This window comes from Ursus arctos, unplaced genomic scaffold (assembly GCF_023065955.2).
Source record: "Ursus arctos isolate Adak ecotype North America unplaced genomic scaffold, UrsArc2.0 scaffold_13, whole genome shotgun sequence".
Lineage (NCBI taxonomy): Eukaryota > Metazoa > Chordata > Mammalia > Carnivora > Ursidae > Ursus > Ursus arctos.
Window position 1 is genome coordinate 50,701,504 of NW_026622797.1, and position 21,642 is coordinate 50,723,145.

Genomic DNA, 21,642 nt, shown 5'->3' on the forward strand with positions numbered 1-21,642 from the left:
GAGTGGAAACAATGAAATAGAGAACATAAAAATAATACAGCAAATTAAAAAAAAGTTGGTTCTTTGAAAAAGTGAACAAAATTGACAAATCTTTATCTAGATAGACCAAGAAAAGAAAAGAAGACAAAAGTTATCAAAATCAGGAACGGAGGGGAGAATATTAGAAATAAAAAGGATTATAAGGGAATACTATTAACAATTATATACCAACAAATTAGATCGCCTAATTAAATAGACAAATTCCTAGAAAGATATAAACTACCGAGACTGACTCAAGAAGAAAGAGAAAAATCTAAATAGAAGAGGGAACACTTTCTAATTCATTCTATTAGGCAAGTATTACCTTGATAGCAAAAACTGACAGACATCATGAAAACTATTGACCAGTATCTCTTACAAATATAAACACAAAAATCTTTAACAAAATACTAGCAAACAAAATCAAGCAACATATAAAAAGGATTATATACCATGACCAAATGGGATTTATCCCAGAAATGCAAAGTTGACTTAAAATCCAAAAATCAATTAATGAAATATACCATTATCAACAGAATGGACAAGAAAAACATGATCAACTCAATAGACACGGAAAATGCATTCAACCAAATCCAACACCCTTTCATGATAAAAAATACTCAGTAATTAACAACAGATGCCCTAATAAAGGGCATCTATGAAAAACCCAGAGATAACATCATAATTAATGGTGAAAGAATAAAGTCTTCCCTACTAAGCTCAGAAACAAGATGTCCACTCTATAATGGAATATACCACTTCCATTTAACATTGTACCAGATGTTCTACGCAAGGAAATTAGACAAGGAAAGTAAAAAAAAGCATCCAGATTGTAAAGGAAGAACTAAACTATCTCTATTTACAGATGATATGATCTTATATTTAGAAAATCCTAAGGAATTAGAAACTATCAGAAACAAACTATTAGAAACTACTAGAACAAATAAACAATTTCAGCAAGGTTGCAGGTTACAAGATCAATATGCAAAAGTCAATTGTATTTCTACATAGTAGCAATAAAGAAAGCAAAAGTGCAATCAGAAAAACAATTCCACTTACACTAGCTTCAAAAAGAATAAAATACTTATGAATAAAATTAACAAAAGAATTACAAAACTTTATACATTGAAGACTATAAAACATTGTTGAAATGAATTACAGAAGACCAAAATAAATGAAAAGACATTTGTTATGGGTTGAATTGTGCCCTCCAAAAATGTTAAACTCCTAACCTCCAATATCTGTGAATGCGGCCTTATACTGAAATAGGATCTTTACAGATATAATCAAGTTAAGATGAGGTCATACTGGCTTAGGGTAGTCTCTAATGCAATGACTGGTATCCTTATATGAACAGTAAATTTAGATACAAAGACACATAGGGAGAATGCCATATGAAGATAGAGGCAGAGATTGGAGTGATGCACCAAGGAGTCACCAGAAGCTACAGGAGAAGCATGGAACAGATTCTCTTTCAGAGTACCCAGTGGGAACCAACCTGCCAACATCTTGATTTTGGACTGCTAGCCTCAAGAACAATGACAGAATAAATTTCTGCTATTCCAAGACGCTCAGTTTGTGGCACTTTGTTTGGTAACCCTAGGACACTAGTAAAACATTTCATGTTCATGAATTAAAATATTTGATACTATATTTCCCAATGTGATTTACAGAGTCAATACAATCCTTATCAAAATTCTAGCCGGCTTTGTTGTAGATATCGACAAACTGATCCTAATATTCTCATGGAAATTCAAAGGACCCAGAATAAATCAAACAATCTTGGGGAGAAAAAAGAACAAAGTTGTAGGGCTCATACTTCCTGATTTCAAAACTTATTACAAAGCTATAGCAATCAAGACAGTGTGACATTGACATAAAGATATACAAACAGGTTGATGGGATATAATTGAGACCAGAAAAAACCCTTACATTTACAGTCAATTAATTTTCAACAATGGTGTCGATATAATTCAATACAGAAAGAATAGTCTTTTCAACAAATGATGCTGTGGCAATGAGATATCCACATACAAAAGAATGAAGATGGACCACTCTCTCACATCATATATAAAAATTAACTTAAAATTAATCAAATACCTAAATATAAGAGCTAAAACTATAAAACTCATAGATGATTTATATTAGATTAGACAATGGTTTCTTAAATATGACACCAAAAGTACAAGCAATGAAAGAAAAAAATAAATTGGACACCTTCAAAGTTTAAAACTTGTGTACTTCAAAGGACATCACCAACAAAATAAAAAGATAAACCACAGAATATGAAAATATTTTTGTAAATCATATATATGACAAGGGATCTATATCTAGAATGTATAAAGAACACTTGAGATTCAATACTAAAAAGACAAATTTTAAAATGGGCAAAGTATCTGAACAGACTTTTCTCCTGAGAAGACAGACAATGGTCAACAAGCAAATGAAACAATGCTCAATGTCATTACCCATCAGAGAAATGCATGGAAACCATAATGAAATACCATCTCAGACTCACTAGGATTGGATTTGGGGTAGATTGTGTTTCCCCAAAAAGATATGAAGTCCCAAATCCCAGTACCTCAAAACGTACCCTTATTTGTAAACAAGGTCTTCATAGATGTAATTGGTAAAGTGGGAGAGCCCTCAATCCCATATGACCAATACCTTTATAAGGAGACACAGAGCAGGACCATGTGACAACAGAGGGAGAGACTGGATTGACACATTTACAAGCCGAGGAACACCAAGTACCAACAACAAACAACAGAAACGAGAAGAGGTAATGGCAAGATTCTCTACTGGAGGTTTCAGACGAGGCAAGGCCATGCCGAAAACTTGATTTGGGATTTTTTGCCTCTAGAACTGCAAGACAATAAATTCCTGGTGTTTTAAGCCACCCAGATCACGGTACTTTGTAACAACATCCCTCGGAAACGAATACAGGTGGCCACAATGATAGAGGTAATGACAAGTGATGTCACAGATGTGAAGAAACTGAAGCCCTAATACACTACTGGTGGAGATAAAAAATGGTACAGCTGCTTTTGGAAGACAGTCTGGAAGTTCCTCAAAAGACTTAATGTAGAACTAACCACACCCAAAAATTCCACACTTCGAAATAAAAAATGTAAGTCCACACAAAAAAACTTGTACATGATTGTTCATAGCAGCATTATTCACAATAGCCAAAAAGCAGAAACAACCCAAGTGTCCATCAACTAATGAGTGGACATATAAAAGTTCTATATTTAATGGACTATTGTTTGGCAATAATAATATGAATCCTGAAAAAATTATGCTAAGTGAAAGAAGGCAATCACAAAGGAACACATCTTATATGATTATATTTATATAAAATACCCAGAATGGTCAAATACAGAGAGGCAGAAAGTAGATTAGTGGTTGCCTGGGCTGGTCGGTGGTTGGTTGAGTGATAAAAATATTCTACAACAGACTGGTTTCGCTTGCATAATTCCATGAATATACTAAAACTCATTAATTATACACTTTGGGTGAACTATATGGCAATGTGAATTCTATTTCAATAAAGCTGTAAAAAATAAATATAATATCCTTATCACATCTAACAAAGCTAATGCTAAATTCTTCAATGTCATGACATATGCAGTTAGTGTGTGAACTTCTCTGATTGTTGTTGCATAGTGTTTTTGTTTTTGCTTTGTTTTTAGTTGGTTTGATTCAGGATCTAAGTAAGGTCCACACATGGCAATTGGTTATATGTTCCTTAAGTCTCTTTGAAGCTATTGGTGCTCTCTCTTTTTTTATTTGTTGAAGAAGCAAGTTATTTATGTCATTAAAAAATCTGCAGTCTACATTTTGATGAATATACTCCCATGATGTTATTTAACACATTCCATTGCTCCTAATATTTCCTGTAAATTGATCAAATTCAGGTTCCATTGCTATTGCAATTATTATAGAACTTAAGATCATTAACTAGTTCCATTAAATTATGAGGTTTTTACAAAACGGTGATATTCGAATTCTTTAATTCTTTTTTCATCTGTTATCTAGAAAACTTCTATAAAGATAAGCATCCCCCATCGACTATTTTGTTATACTAAAATTCAGTTTTTTAAAACAGGCAGGAAAAAACTTGATTCTTTTATTTACTTGTTTTCAGGATAATGGATTGGAAACTTCCACTTCTGGCCATAATGAAGTAACAGGGCCCAGATTTACCCTCCTACCTTAAATAACTACAAACTGTCTAAACTATAGGAAACAATGTTTTTCAGACACTGGATCACAGAAAACAAATGAGTTGAGCTTCCAGGCTTCAGAAGAGGAAACCCGATCAGATCCCAATGGTCTCTGAGTTGAGAAAACAGAATTCAGAATTTGGGGAGGTGACGGCAGCTAGAATTTGCAAGGTAGAATACTGAAGAGAGAGCTACACACCCAAAGACAAAGTTTCCATGATCTGCAAAGGGTCCCCCCCCCTCAGGTCTTAGAACTGAATACTGATCTGTGCATGCATGAGAAGAGATGACTCAAGGCCGGGGGTGGGATATGCCAATGGTGAAGCAGAGCGAAGAATAAGAAAATGGATGACTTCAGACCAAGAGGCTGTAGTCATCACCAGGAGCCCTGGCATTTGAGTGTCAGAGTCCTCAAAAGTGCCCAACAACGGGACTCTTGGCTTTACTGTCTCCTGTACCCCCAGCCCTCTGGAGCAGGGTGGCAGGGAGGGGGTCATGAGGAAGGTTGGGCCAAACAAACAACACCCAAACGCCACTGGAATCACACAGCATTACCCCTGGAGCTCATAATGGCCAGAAATAGTTCATATTTCTTCCAATCATAGTAGACAGCTCTACTAACATGGAGAATCAAGTAGAGTCCTCAGAAGAGTATCACTTCACTAGTGGGAATAATCAGCCATAGAATAAAGGTTACTCTGGTCCTACTTTACAAAGCTTAGCCTTGCAAGGATACAATTATTTCCAAGGAACGTAACTGTGTCCCACAACAAAGGCCAAAATGTAAAATTCGCAGTATTTGGCCTTCAATAAAAATTAACAGGCATGCAAGGAAGCAGGAGAATATAACTTCTAAAAAGGATAAAAACCCAGGCACCTGTGTGGCTCAGTAGGTTAGGCATCTGACTCTTGATTTCTGTGAAGGTGGTCATCCTGGGGTCCTGGGATCGAGTCCCATGCTGGGCTCCACACTCAGTGGGGAGTCTGCTTGAGGATTTTTTCCCTTCTCCCTCTGCCCCTCCTCCCGCTTGCGTGCTCTCTTCAAAATAAAATAAATAAATCTTTAAAATAAAAAGGAGAAAAATCAGTCAGTAGAAATAGACCCCAAAATGACATATATGGTAGAATTAGTGGACAAATCACTGAAACAGTGATTATAAATATTCTCTGTATGTTCAAGAAGGTAGAGGAAGGCATGAGGATATTTTTTTAAAGATTTTATTTATTTATTTATTTGAGAGAGAGAGAGAGAGAGAGAGCTCACAGAGGGAAGGGCAGAGGGAATAGGACAAGCAGGGAGCCTGACTCTGGGCTGGATCCCAGGATCCCAGGATCATGACCTGAGCCCAAGGCAAACACTTAACCAACAGAGCCACCCAGGTGCCCTGGAAGGAGTGAGGATATTAAGAACAGTGAAAGAAGATATAAAGTCTTCTAGAAGATGAATTTCTAGAAAGAAAAAAATACATTGGATAGGATTAATAGCACATTACACACAGCCAAAGAAACTGCCCAAAATGAAACAAGATTGAAAAAAAGATTGGGAAAAAAAAATGAACAGAGAACCCGGAAGCTGTAAGACAACATAAAGAGGTCTCATATAGGTGTAACTGGAGTCCCAGAAATTGGACAGGGGGAGAAGGGACAAAGTATGTGTAGATATAAGGAATAAAAATTCTCCAAATTCAATTAAAACTATAAACTCACAGATCCAAGAAGTACAACCAACCTTGGGGAAAAAGAAACAAAAAAACCACCCCAAGGCACATCATAAACAGCTTAAAACCAATAACAAAAAGAACCTGTAGAAGCAGCTAGTGAAAAGACATCTTATGTAAAGAAGGACAAAGAATGATAAATTTTTTATTAGAAACAATACAAGTCAGAAGATAATTAAGCAACAACATTTAAAGTACTGAAAGGAAGAAAAAAATCTGTCAACCACAATTTCTCTAGCCAGCAAAAATGTCTTTCAGAAATAAAAACAAAAGACTTTAGAGACATATGAGACCTATAAAGGATGAGAAAATTCACCACTAGCAGAGTACCACTGCAAGAAATGTTAAAGACCTTCAAAAAGAAGGAAAATAAAACCAAATGGAAATTTCAATCTATACAACAGAATAAAGAGCATAAGAAGTGGTATTCACGTAAGTAAATGTAAAAGAATTTTTTCTTATTTAAAAACTCTTTAAAAGATTATTGACTGTTTAAGCGGTAATAAATAAAATAATACATATAATATTACATAATAAAATACATAATTACATAATAAAATAAAGGACTATTATAGCACAAAGGCCAGGATACTGAAAATGGAAGTATATTGTTGTAGGGTTTTTATATTTTACATCAAGAGGTATAATGTTACTTGAGAGCAGACTATTATAAGTTAAAGATGCTTACTATAAACTCAATAGCAACCACAAAAACAAGAAGGTATAGCAAATAAACTAATATAAGAGAGAAAATGGAATCTTAACAATGAAATAAGTCAGGAACAGGTAAATGGGTAGAACAGAGACAACAAATGGCGTATTGAAATACAAACATAGCAATAAACACATTAAATGTAAATGGTTTAAACACCCCCATTAAAGAAAGAGAATGTCAGATTACATAAAAAATAAATTCCCGACTATGTTTTGCTCACAAGAAACCATTTTAAGTAGGACACAGATAAGTTGAAAGCAGAAGGAGGGGAAAAGATAGATCATGCAAATGCTAAATTTAAAAAAGCTGATGTGGCTACATTAATACTAAGCATAGATTTCAGAGCCAGATGTATAGAAAAAGGAATCAAAATATGTATAGAAAAATCATCAAATGTTTGGAAGTTAAATAACATATTTCAAATAACCCATGGGTCAAAGACAAAATCACAAGGGAAAACAGGACATACTGAAATGTATGAAATGCAATTAATATGATACTTAGAAGAAAATTTATAGCACTAAAATGCTTATAAAAAGAACAGAAAGGTTTAAAATCAAGGACTTAAATTTCTATCTTTATTTTTTTATAATAATTTTTTATTATATTATGTTAGTCACCATACAGTACATCCCTAGTTTTTGATGTAAAGTTCCATTATTCATTACTTGTGTATAACACCCAGTGCACCATGCAATACGTGCTCTCCTTAATACCCATCACCGGCCTATCCCATCCCCCACCCACCCCCCCGCCCCTCTGAAGCCCTCAGTTTGTTTCCCAGAGTCTGTAGTCTCTCATGGTTCATTCCCCCTTCTGTTTACCCCCGCTTTCTTCTTCCCTTTCTTCTCCTACCGATCTTCCTACTTCTTATGTTCCATAAATGAGTGAAACCATATGATAATTGTCTTTCTCTGCTTGACTTATTTCGCTTAGCATTATCTCCTCCAGTCCCATCCATGTTGCTGCAAATGTTGAAACCCAAAAGATTCTACCCCCAAACTACTAGAAGTTACAGAGCAATTCAGTAATGTGGCGGGATACAAAATCAATGCTCAGAAATCAGTTGCATTTCTATACACGAACAATGAGACTGAAGAAAGAGAAATTAGGGAATCCATCCCATTTACAATAGCACCAAAAATCATACGTTATCTCGGAATTAACTTAACCAGAGACACAAAGGATCTATATTCTAGAAACTACAAATCACTCTTGAAAGACACTGAAGAAGACACAAAAAGATGGAAAAATATTCCATGCTCATGGATCGGAAGAATTAACATAGTTAAAATGTCCATGCTACCCAGAGCAATCTACACTTTCAATGCCATCCCGATCAAAATACAAATGACATTTTTCAAAGAACTGGAACAAACAGCCCTTAAATTTGTGTGGAACCAGAAAAGGCCCCGAATTGCCAAGGAATTGCTGAAAAGGAAAAACAAAGCTGGGGGCATCACGTTGCCGGATTTCAAGCTATACTACAAAGCTGTGGTCACAAAGACAGCATGATACTGGCATAAAAACAGACACATAGACCAATGGAACAGAATAGAGAACCCAGAAATGGACTCTTGGCTCTTTGGGCAACTAATCTTTGACAAAGCAGGAAAAAACATCCAGTGGAAAAAAGACAGTCTCTTCAGTAAATGGTGCTGGGAAAATTGGACAACTACGTGCAAAAGAGTAAATTTCTATCTTTAAAAACTACAAAGAGAGCCAATTAAATTCAAACTAAGCAGAATAAAATTAATAATAAAGAGAAGTACAGAAATCAATGAAATAGAAAACAGAAAGCAATAGAGAAAAATCAATATAACAAGAGTGATTTCTTTAGAATCATAATTAATAAAATTCCTCCTAGTATGATCAGAAAAAAAAAAGATTCTGTATCTTTTAAAAAACTTTTTAGTATGGAAAATTTCACACATCACATATGGAGAGAGAACAGTATAATAAACTCAACACAAACAATCACCCACTCAATTTGTGGCCAATGTTGTTTCATCTAAACCACTTCCCTCCCACAATTCCCTCACCCTGGATTATTTTGAAGCAAATCTCACACATTGTATTATTTTATCTGTAAATATTTTAGTTTATGAATATGATTATCTCTTAAGTATATAAACCTATATGCTCCGTGTTATGGCATTAAGAAGGAATAAAATTTAATCTGTAAACATCAAAAATGTCCCCAACCATCTTCTTCCCTTCCCCAAGCTTAAGGATTAGCCAGATCAACAGTCTTAACCCCATGAAAGTAGCTTCTCTAACTGCCAGGGACAGAAATTCTTTCCCTTATCCTTTAAGGAACAGACTTCAGGAAGGCTTAATGTCTGGTCTTGATGAAGGATTAGAAACTGAGCTTTGATTCACATTGATTGAGGGTGAACAATCAGGCATATCCTAGAGTTTGCACTTGGTAACTGTACCTGGTGAATAGTCATGTACAATAGCCAAAGTCTCCACAACAGTCAAGACTTACCAGGGGGTATAAGACTCCCTTCTCTCCTACTCATCCACCAACCCAAGAATGACAAACACGACCTGATGGGATCCTTATCCTGTTCGGGTGCTACTTTTGTCAGCTAATGGGCCCTCAAATGCCAGAAAAACTTACAACTTCAAATGAGAATATGCTGAGTCATCCTCTGTTTTTGTGCAACTATCATCATATGGATATATTTCTGTATGCTTTGCTGCTAAACAAATTTTATACTCTTTAACTTATGTGGTATTTTCCCTTCAACACTATCACTATTCCATTGTGACACTATGAAAATTAGTGTCAGAGTAGGAATAATATGAATGTAGAAGATTCTAAAAGATACATGAGGGAGTTCAGGGAATTAAAGGGAAAAAAATATAGGGGGCCCATATTTGGCATTCGACTGAAAAATCTGTTATAGATAATGAGAGAAAAATTGTTTCAATGGGGTATCCACACAGTCTGCTACAGGACTCTGCGCAGTCAAGAACATGGAACTGAAACAAATTATGGTCTGAAAAGGAAAGGAACTAGACTTAACAATTTTCAAGTTGCTTCATATTGGCAGATGTTTCAGAATTTCTTCAGTGGGAATTGGAACAGGAAATGACTGACTGGGCTGGTACCCTAACTGATAAGAAAAACTAAGACAGACACTGTAAATTCCAATGTCTAAGACAGAAACACTTGGAATGGTGATGATGGGGGTTCGGGGATGGGGAAGAAGGTCCCAAGATGTCCTAGAGACTCCGGTGAACTAGAAGTGGCAACCTTCCAGGCAGAAGACAGATCTCTGCCAATGTTTTAGGTATGAAAAGATGTGACAATTGAGTTAAGAAATGTTTTAAATTTTCATTGATCTGGCTCTGTCAGTTGAGGGAGGAGGAGTGTGTGCAGAAACTATCACAGGCAAGAAACATGAAGTTTTTAATTGTGGGGATGTTTTAACATGTATGAGCTCCAGTCTTTGTTTTCACAGACCTTTCTTCTAAAACAGAGCTGTGTGGTTTTTGCCAGCAAACTTTTTTTTTAATGTTCAAAGATATATTCTCAAAAATTATTTTCTTTTTTTGTTTGTTTGTTTTTAAAGATTTTATTTATTTATGTGACAGAGAGACAGCCAGCGAGAGAGGGAACACAGCAGGGGAGTGGAAGAGGAAGAAGCAGGCTCCCAGCGGAGGAGCCCAATGTGGGACTCAATCCCGGAACGCCGGGATCACGCCCTGAGCCGAAGGCAGACGCTTAACGACTGCGCTACCCAGGCGCCCCTCAAAAATTATTTTCTATTTGGAACAGATATTTCCCAAGTGGGAAATTAAAAGTACTCGAGACATAAAACTTCTATTGGTAAAAGTAAAAAGAAACTTCTTTTTGAGATTGGCTCAAAAGATAGATGAATATATATTCTGTAATAAGCCACGTAAAAATATGTATTTGGGCTTTGTCTGAAAGTTGTAACATATTTTTTCATCATTTCAGTATGACCCATAGTCCCCATATACATGACAGTGAAATGGTCTTGAGACAATTTAATTGAAATATTAAATAAGTGAATAGCGGGTTCAGATATAATTTTGCAGAAGTGGATGACTCGGTGGATAGGAGCCAAAAGAAATAAAAGGAGAAAGCCTGGCTTCTTGAAGGTTAAAAGTCTGATCAATGCCCTCTATTGGAAGAAACAGTCCTCCTTGGGTCTCTCACTCATCTGCACATCTTGCTGAGCATTGGCAAGAATGCGTGGCCCTAGCCATTTCTCAAGGTTGTGTTTGGCACGAGAGACCTTGAGGGATGAGGCAATGTCTCCCTTGAGACAAAAAACAGGCTTGCTTACTTCTGGCTATAAAATGGTAGACTCCCCAAGTTCAAAGTTCTTGTGCTATAATACAATTCACTGCCTATGCAGGTATTCACCTGGGCCCTTGGCAAAACTCTGTGTTATGGCATTAAGTGCCCCCCACAGTGGGACCACAGAGCAAAGAGGGGCAGACACAACATGCTCTCTACACCAAGGGTCATAAAATCCTTTGTCTCTGACCCAGGTCTCTCGTGTCTTCTGCCAGCATCCATGAAACAATAACAGGCAAACCTATTAGCTGGTAAGTTGGGTAAAATCAAATCCCAGGCCCAATACCTTCCCCCCATCCATTTTGGTTCAGTTTAAAGTCTTCCATTGAGGCCATGGCCTTTGTGCTAGGGGTGGGGTGTTTTTATGTGAGCATGATGAAGATATGGTATTTGAACAGGAACCCTCTCTCCATCCCCAATCCCTAGTTCTTTCAACAGACTTAGAAAAAAGAACCTGTACTACTCAGTTACTGAATGAAAAAGAAAAAGAGAAAAAAGAACAAGGGAGTGTCCAACATGAGCTGACCTCGTCTCGCCATGAAAAACTGTAACACTTCACAAAAGTGACAGCAAAATAGCTTGGGGCAGCATCCCATGGACCCCTCAGCAGTGGCGTTTCCTGTCTGAAAAGAGATGCTCATTTCATATATAAAACGATAACCTTCACTGTCACCTGCCCCCAAGCAGAGAACTAATCTGAAGCAGTGAAATTCTCTGGAAAGCATAGGATAGGGCCACCCCTGGCAAACACCAGGCAGTTCAAAAAAATTACTGGTCCAAGCCCCCACCCAAATGTAAACAGGAAGCCCAATGCTTAGTCTGACCTGTTTGGATTTTGGCAAACCATATTCCCCACATGGGATTCCTACTGAGCCCAATCCACCAAGCAACAAGGAAGGGCATGACTTCGTGCTCATGTCTGGGGTGATCATGCAGTTACCACAGAATGAAAAACTGGACAACCATGGGTGCTTTAATTTCTGCAAAAGTTCAGATATCTGGGCTTAAGCTTTTTGTCATTTGTAACTTGTTAAATTGGAAGTTTCTGGGTTTGTTTTATATGAGATTAAAAACTTCTATGGATGGGCCAAAAACATCTGGAACTTATTTATAAAGGTACTGTAAGATTTCTACATCTAATGTGATGTAAAACTACAACTGAAATAGATTACATACAAACATATAATGTCACATATGAATTAGTTCTTTTGTAACCCAGACCATATTATGAACCATAGAAAGTGTTCCGGTGGGAACTTTTTGGGTACTTTGTAAAATCTCTGATAATTCTTGATATTATTTGGATTGTGTTTTGGGATATTTTGAATTAGGTTTTGGAAAGTTAGACTAATAAAATACTGAATTATTGAATATTTCTATTTCATTAAAGATCATATATAGGATTCTGCCTGTATGAAATCCTGAGATAATCCTTCCTGTTCCCCGGGAGGGAAGCTAGAATTTTGTTTTTCTTTTCAGGCAGCTGTGGGGGTGGTGGGCAATGAGACTGACAAAGGGTGAGTCTGAACTTGCATGTTCAGGAACGAATGCCAGATGTTTAGGCCGAAGGTAATAAAGAGAAACACATGCTGTAATAGGGCAATATATAACATGGTGCATTGAAATCTGTTATGGAGGAAATTAATAAGTTTCCCTATAAGAACAAGAGCAAAAGAAACCTAATTAAATCAGAAATCTTAACATGACCCTAAGAAATTTTCTTTGTCATGAAAGAAGTTCTCCCTACGGGCTCAGTGTGAAACAATATAAATTACATCCTTAGCACCCTGTCTCCGTATCTAATATTATTCTCCCACCCCCGAGAGGATTTTAATTTCTGATTCTCTTCAGGGACACATACCTGCCTTACCCTCTGAGTGAGGTGTGCCTTTAGGTTCTCTAGTTTTGGTTATCAGATTATAGTGAAGCACTTTTTGATGTTCAATACACAAACAAAATCTACCTTTCTTGAGGATTAAATGAATTCATATATTTTTAAGAAAGTTGATCCAGTTTTTCATTCCTGGACTCTGGGTTGTTGTTAGATATTGTTTTCCTCCAGTACATATTTTAAGTACAAACCTGAATTTCATTGTGTTAAAATTGTACTTTAGCAGGAAAAGGAAGAGGCAGCCTCAGGGAGAAGGTCAGAGAGAAAATGGCTATCCTCCCAACAAAAGCAGCTTTCCACGTCCTGTAAAATCCACTGAGAGCTCTCTAGCAATAGCAAACAAATTTCATGTTTTAGACCAGACTACCATTCCGATTGAAGGAACTTCCCATTAGGAAAATGTTTTAATTCTTCAACATAAGGATACATTTTGTGGGAAAACAGGGAACAAGGATTGCCCCCTTTGAAAAAGAATGCAGAGAATAATAAGAAGCTAATTTCTAGGTACCACACATCTGGAATATCAAGAAATTGGTAGCAAAGAATCGGGGAGGGGCGCCTGGGTGGCACAGCGGTTAAGCGTCTGCCTTCGGCTCAGGGCGTGATCCCGGCGTTATGGGATCGAGCCCCACATCAGGCTCCTCTGCTATGAGCCTGCTTCTTCCTCTCCCACTCCCCCTGCTTGTGTTCCCTCTCTCGCTGGCTGTCTCTACCTCTGTCAAATAAATAAATAAAATCTTTAAAAAAAAAAAAAAAGAATCGAGGAAAGATTGCAAATATCAGAAAAATTTAAAAACCAGAAAATACAAACATAAAAGGAACGGGGCAGGGGGGAGGGGAGTCCAAGCTAAAGCAGAAAGAGGTGCTATAAGAATCTTTAAAAATTATAAAGTACTTTAAAGACAAAGTACTTCAGGGCACATGAAGAACCTTCTACAATAATCATCAGAATCTGAATAATAAACTGAAATAGTCCCCCTTGGCACACTGTAAAGCATGCAATTTTAATTATGTGATTTTTCTAGCTAATTTCTGCATAAAAACAGTAACGTACTTCTGCTTACAAGGTGGCAGAGACAAGAACTTTTCTGAACCTCTCATGTACACGTTGTCATCAAAATTTAAATTAGCAGAAACATGCCTTTGAGTTAAATCACAATTAGTCCTTAGATCTATTTATTGAGAACCCACCATGTGCCCAACACTGGTGGCGTATGTTAAACAGCAGTTTACATTTGTAAAGCACTTGTCCCTTTTCAGGTTCTCACAAATGACATTTTAAAACCAACTATTTGTTTTTCACCATTAACTGCATGTGCTGAATATATCTATTATTATAAATGGCTTCTACTCAGGAGAGTCTTTGTTTTTAAAATATAAGATAAATCCAGTTGTACTTGTGTATATATATTTTACATAGTTATGTACGGAAGTCAATCAACAATGATAAATACAAACAGACTAACAAAATAAAACAACAATTTTTGGGGAACAGAAATGGCACATTTGTCAGGAGCTGTCCACAAATAATTAATTACTTTCGCACAATAAAGATATTCTCTTAATCCTAGAGTCTCATAAGAGGATCTCATTACTTTCTAACCATCTGTCATCACTCCTCCCCAAAAAACTAATTAGGGTTTCATCCAATCACACATTGTAAATCATGCAAATGTGAATGGCAAAAAACACAGTTTAAAGAAGTTATTAACATTGTAACATTTTGTATTCTAAAAATCACAGGCTTCAGAACTAGCCTTTCCTCCTCTAATAATTATCCTGCTGATATTTCTCATGCTTTCCTGATTAATTATTAGATATTAAACTTAGAAAATTAAATTTAGAAAAAGAAAAACTTACAGATAGTAGAGTTTTCCCGCAGCAGGAAGTTCCCTTTTCCGGTAGTCGATCCCAGAATCTAGCTGGACCGTATTACAGTATTTCTGCAATCCAAACACACAAACAAGTGATGGCTTAGAATTATGATCTCTCTGCTATCCCTTCCCTTTTTTTAATTTTTGAAATTTTTCCTCAGTAGAACAATCAGTTTAGGACAAAACAAGAGAAGTCACAAGAATCGTAAAGGTTGAACATTAAATATATATCAAGCCCAAAGAAATCAGTTCAAAAAAGTTAAGATCTGCAGCATGCCTTTCTGCAACTTTGCTAAAACAATGCTAATCAGCAAATTCCCCACATAATTGCATTACATTAAAAAACTTTTAAATCCCAATTTCTGTTAACCATTAAGTAAGAAGTGATCAGAAAGAATAACTCGTGGGTCTTCACCATCACAATGGGAGAGAGCTGGGCCAGAACATTAGTATCCCCATTCTAAACCAAATGCTCTTATTAAAGTGACACTATATGTATACCTGTCCTTCACTTGTAAATGACTGTTGCTGCCCTTGTCCCTTAGAGTCCCTTTTCCAGCTATCAATGTCTTTAGAGTTCTTTCCTGCTGTAGACACCTCAGCTTGAGTTCTGTGTCACTGATGTCCTTCTATTCTCCCAATTACTCTTTCCTTTCCGTCCCCCCACAGGCTGCACATGTGTGTGGAAACTCACACCACACACACACACACACACACACACACTGAAACTCCTCCTGTAGAAGCTTATGAACTTTTGCTACACCTACCTTGGTCAGTTGACTTTCTTTTTGGAGGGAAGGGGGGGCATATATATTATATATTATAGACACATAGTCATTCCAGTAGAACAATGGTGAGCAAGGGTTTTCAGAACAATTCAAGAAGCATTTACAGGCTGATCTTTTTGTTTTCATCCTAAATGAAAATTGCTTTATGAAAATTCATGAGGAAAAAATTGTATTTTAACAACTTCATTACCTTTATTAGTGAAAAACTGCTTTTTTGGGCCAAGGTAATTGTGGCAAACTGTATTTTCCAAAGATGGCTGCAACAATCTGTCCATGCCAACATGTCGTGATGTGGATATTGCAACCATCAGGAAGTGGGGTCTACGCTCCCCCTCCCCCGAATCTTGTGACTATGGCAAGATGATGCTATGCAACAGCAGCCTGTGTGACACCCAAGGCAGCTTCTCACTTGCTGGCTGGAACACTTGCTCTCGAACCCTGAACTGCTAGGTAAGCATCAAACAGCCTGGACAGAGCTTAAAGCAGCCCAGACAGACACACGGCCTGGAGGGGCCCTGAGATGACATGAAGACAGAGGTGTCTGACCAGTCCCCAGCTGCTCCAGTTGTTGCCACTATGGTACTAAGGGAGCCAGAACTGCCAGCTGAGGCTTTCCCAAATCCCTGACCCACAGAAACGGGGACAGATAATGAAGCAATGTTTTTTTAAGCCTCTGATTTTTTCAGTCATTTGTTACACAGCAATAGATAATCAGAACAGTCATATCTGGGCACACGTGAAATGTAGCAACATTCTTCCTCTCCGAAACTGCATCCTGGGTTGAACTGCTACCCGAGAGCCGAGGGTTGTTTCTCATCTGCTCTATAGGGAAGAGACTGTCCACAGTGGCAGGGGATATACATTTCCCCTCCTCCTGTGCTGCCCTGCTAAGTGGCTCAAGAAAGTAAAATAGGGCGATCAACCACCCCCTGGGACTGAGGGGTTTCCCCGGATGCAGGACTTTTGGTGCTCACATCAGGACAGTCCTGGGCAAACTGGGACAGTTGATCACCTTAGGAAGAACCCAGAAATCTGGGTTGGAAGGCTGGAGTATTTTGATCCCAGGGTCCTGGGATGTATCCTCACGATGGGCTCCCTGTTCAGCAGGGAGTCTGCTTCTCCTTCTCCCTCCCCCAACTCATGTGTGTGCTCTCTCGTTCTCTCTCTCTCAAATAAATAAGTAAAATCTTTAAAAAAATAAAATAAAACAAAATAATCCCTGAGAAGAAGCTGGTCCTCTGGGGAAGTCTACAAAACAGAGTTTTTGAACCATACCTGTGACAAACATGCCACCCTATAATGCTAGACCTGAGCAGCCAGTTGGCCTCCCATACAGACCTCCCTATCTCACCACTCCAAGTGGCTCAAACCCACTCCCCAGGCCTCACTCTCAGGACTCGGGCCCTGTAACCCACCTCACCAGAAAGAAATACAGTATTGCCCAAATACAAGCATTCCATTCTCCTCTTGCCTCAGATGACCTGTTTTTTTTTTTTTTTAAAAAGGGTATAGCCATATATCTCTCTGCTTCTCAACTTTGAGTAATGTACTAAAATTGGGAAAAGAGATACTTCCTCCCCTTGCCAGGCTGTCATTGTGGGGGCCCAGCCACCCAATACAAAGAGGAGATGCACTTGTTTAGCGAGCACTTCACATTCTATCTCTCCGGGAAATCTGTCTTGCTGTGGTAAGGGCCAGTTTTTCATAAGCTACCTGTACCACAGACAACAGAATAAATAGCACAGCAATATATTCATGTAGGCATATTTACCCAGGCTCTCTATTTCTTTTAAACCACAATTTTATCTTATATGACCCAATATTCCTAATTTAGCCAAACTTTTTTCTTCTTTATTTTTTTTGCTATTAAAGAAATAAGACTAATGGAAGTTATACAAGCTTCAATTTCTCTTTCTGGGTAACTAACTTCTCTCTCATAGGAGTGATTAAGCCCTACTGAATGATTGCATTTGTACATTCACTAATCACCACTGAGGAATACCTAATCAGCAGCAAAAGAACTACAACCAAAGCCCTCAGATTTTAGCTCTTAATTGTCTGAAAAATACTAACACTCCGTTTATATTTTTAAAGAAAAATAAACCTCAAATTTTCAGATTTTATTCACTTAAGCTAAGTTCTTCAGAACACTTTGCAGAGGATGAAGAAGGGTGAAAGCAAAGCTATTTCCAAGTTGATGAATCTAGTCAAAGAGGAATGATTTAATTTCCTAATTTCCAGGGATAGTTACAAGACCTGTGACCTCTTATCACCATCCAATTGCAATGAATAAAACTAATCAGCTACCCAAAGAAATTTATTTTAAAATAGTTTGTATATTTACATATACAAAGGACAAATACAATTAAACAATCTAAAAATGAAATTAGGAAATTTGGGGAGGAAACAGAGGGAGGTTAACACACCCATGGGAACATATGCATGAACGAAAGGCCTTTGCAAAGAAAAATGTACCACTAAAAGAACCATATTCTAGCAGTTTGCATTTTCCTCAAGATCTATTGTGTGTATTTTTAGCAGCTATGAATAATACCATTAGAAAAATGGCCATCTCGCAAAATAACTTTATATAGCTTCTACTCTGGCTTTTCCCTTGCAAGTTGGAATAAAAGAACAATAAACATTGTGGAGAAAATCCTTTAAAACTACAACATATTAACCTTGTAAGCAAATACTGAAATAATAAAGATTTGCCTACCTTAAATACTCTTTATTATAAAAGTAATATTGCTTACAATGGAAAATTTGAAAAAAGAGAAAAAACACATAAATCAAAGTTTTATGTCTTATCTAAATGCAAATATTAAAAGTGTGAAAGTAGAAATGAAAGTCTATCCCCTTCTCAGAAAACAGTTTGCTTATAGCTGATATCCTTCAAGGTTTTTCTACATGTACAAAGATGATGATAGAGAAATAGGGATCATATTTATACACATAGTTCTAAGCTTAATTCTTTCTGATATCTTAAAAGTTCTATGAGAGAAATAACCAGATTTAAATACAGGAAAGCTACACCGCATACTGTACTGTTTTGCTTGCTAAGAATATAATTCTATAAGTAAATGACAAGTAAGAGCACAGGAAGATATTGAGCCAAAAAAGGAAGACTGGGTGGGGGTCTCTTTTTCTGAGGCAGGTATACATCCAGATATACATGCTGAAGAAGGTGTACATTCTAAGACACTTGCTTCCATCTCATTTAAAACAATCATGTGCTACCACCTTGAAGCTTAAGCAACGATACATAAAAATTCAATACATTATAAACTTGGACATATTTTTAATAAAGCTTCTTATGATGTAAGTAAACATAAATGCAGAAAAGTACACAAGTCATAAATGTCCAGCTCAGTCAAGAAACAGAACATTGCTAGCACCTGTGAAGTCCCCCTAATATCCTCTTCTATCTCTTCCATGGTAACCAGTATGCCGATTCTAGCAACATAGAATTTTGCCTGTTTGGGGAGTTTTATATAAGTAGAACCACCCAGTACGTATTCTTGTGCGATTGGGCTCCTTTATGTTTGCGAGATTCATTCATCCACATGTTGTCTATAGTTACAGTTTGATTGGTGTGTCATATCCACTGTGTGAATAAGTCACAATTTATGGACTCATTCTACTGTTGATGGACATTTGGGTTGTTTCTAGTTACTGGCTCTTTCAAATAATGCAGCCACGAACATTTCTGCCTGTGCGTCGTGGCACACACATGCACATGCTCTTGTTGAATATATACCTAGAAGAGTAATTGCTTGGCCATCGGTTAAGAGTCCGCTTAGCTTTAGTGAACACTGTCAGGGTTCCAAGGCGATGCATAGCCTACACTCCCAAGTATGTTTGCTACTAGTATAAAGAAATACAATTGAGTTTTGAATACTCACCTTATATCCAACAGTCTTAGAAATTCTATTATTCATGTAATATTTTTTGTATGTTAATTTTTCAGGATGATACTAAAGATGTACCATATTTTTTGCAAATACACTACATTGTTTTATATCACTAAAAAATACACTTATGGTTTAACAAGTCCTCTGAAAATTCAATATTTATTTCGGATTAACTTAACAAACACTGAACACTATATACTGGGTACTTCCCTGGTTCGTAGAAATACAATAATGAATAAGCTTTTGCTCTGACAGCCTGTGCCTCAAAGTTACCATTTTCTTCTTCTCCCAATCATGGACATCATTTTTCAAAGTTGGTAAGTCCTTTGCCTATTTCCCAGAAGTGCGATTTAGCCTGCTACTTAACTTCCCCCTCAGTTTTCTCCTCTATACAATAAAGGAACTGAATTATGATCTCTTCAGTCTAAAATTCTTTTTTTTAAAGATTTGATTTATTGAGGTGCCTGGGTGGCTCAGCTGGTTAAGCGGCCTACTCTTGATTTCCACCCAGGTCATGATCTCAGGGCTGTGAAATCGAGCCCCCAGTTGGGCTCCATGCTTAGTGGGGAGTCTGCTTGAGATTCTCTCTCTTCGTCTGCTCCTCCCCCCACTCATGCACGTATGCTCTCTCTTTCTCTCTCTCAAATAAATAAATTTTAAAAAAAGATTTTATTTATTATTTGTGAGAGAATGCACAGGCATGTGCACAAGCAGGGAGAGGGGCAGAGGGGGAGGGAGAGAGAATCTCAAGCAGACACTGTACCAAGTGTGGAGCCAGATGGGGGCCTTGAACTCATAACCCTGACATCATGACCTGGGCTGAAACCAAGAGTCCAACACTTAACCAACTGAGCCACCCACCCAGGCATTCCTCAGTCTAAAATTCTTAATACAATCCTGAAGTTCTCACACTTCACAGCTAAGTTCTTATTCACGCTTTTTTAGTTCTGAAGTAGACCCAAACCTCAGAGTCTACCACAAACCACTCTGCCTCCTTGGCTTTTTTGCTCATCTATTCCAAAATACATTAAAAAAAATTTTTCCCACTGCTCCACTCCTACTTCCCTGGCTATCCCACTTGTGTCTCACTTAAAATATCCACACCCTACCACCTTACTAGGTAAGGTTTGCATCCCTTCTTTTTATCAAGCAGTTTCAGAATTTCTCTTCCCTTCCAAAAAGCAGGAAAGTAAGATACTTTAACCACTGCCAGGTGCTATTATGTCTCACTCGTGCTAATGCATGATAACTTGAACTTACCTCATATAATCCTCACAATTATCATACACAGAGTAATTTTTTTATCCTCATTTTATAGCTGAGGAAATTTAAGGAGGAGATTACTTTTTAAAAATCACTGCAATGGGCTAAACTGTGTTCCCTGCAAATTCATATGTTGAAGTCCTAACCCCCCAGTACTGCAGAATGTGACGGTACTTGGAGACAGAGCCTTTAAAGAGGTGATTACATTAAAATGAGGTCTTTAGGGTAGGCCCTAATCCAATATGACTGGTGTACTCATAGGAGGAGGAAATTAGGACACAGACATGCAAAAGAGGAAGGACCATGTGAAGGCAGAGGGAAAAGATAGCCATCTGCAAGTCAAGGAGACAGGCCTCAGAAAAAACCAACTCTTTCAACACCTTGATCTTGGACTTCTAGCCTCCAGAACTATGAGAAAATACATTTCTGTTGTTTAAGCCCCCAGTCTGTGCTATTTTGTTATGGGAACCCAAGCAAACTAATATAATACTAACACTCTTGTCCCATTAGTAAGCATACACGAAGACATTTTTTAAAAACAGTAAAAAAGGAAAGAACAATTGTGACATAAAACAATGCCATGACTGAAACTAAAAACCACAGCTGTATATACTTGCTTGTAAGGTGAGTCACAAACCTGCCTCTTTCTGTAGTCACAGTTGGAAGGGAAAATACAGTAATTTCACAACTCAAAGAGCTCTAGAGAGGCCACATAGTTTGCAGGTGGCTGAGCCATGATCTGCCCAGGTCACTCACGCCCCCAAATCTGTGATCTTCTCACCAGGCCACACTGCCTTATTACACAGCAGCTACAGGATCATTTGTCTTTAGCCTTATACAATTCACATGATTATTTTTTGCTCCCCGATTCCTCCCTCCCTGTCCCAAATCAATTA

At 37.5% G+C, this 21,642-nt stretch overlaps 1 protein-coding gene across 5 annotated transcripts in view; it reads right to left on the reverse strand.

Annotated features, from left to right (window-relative positions):
• AFG1L (AFG1 like ATPase) overlaps window positions 1-21,642 on the reverse strand; it is a 231,204-nt gene that overhangs the window by 48,457 nt on the left and 161,105 nt on the right. For all 5 annotated transcript variants that reach the window (XM_057311220.1, XM_057311219.1, XM_044388838.3 and 2 more), the window contains one exon: window positions 14,768-14,850. In XM_057311220.1, the coding sequence (XP_057167203.1) occupies window positions 14,768-14,850 (83 nt within the window). The remainder of the gene's footprint in view (window positions 1-14,767; window positions 14,851-21,642) is intronic.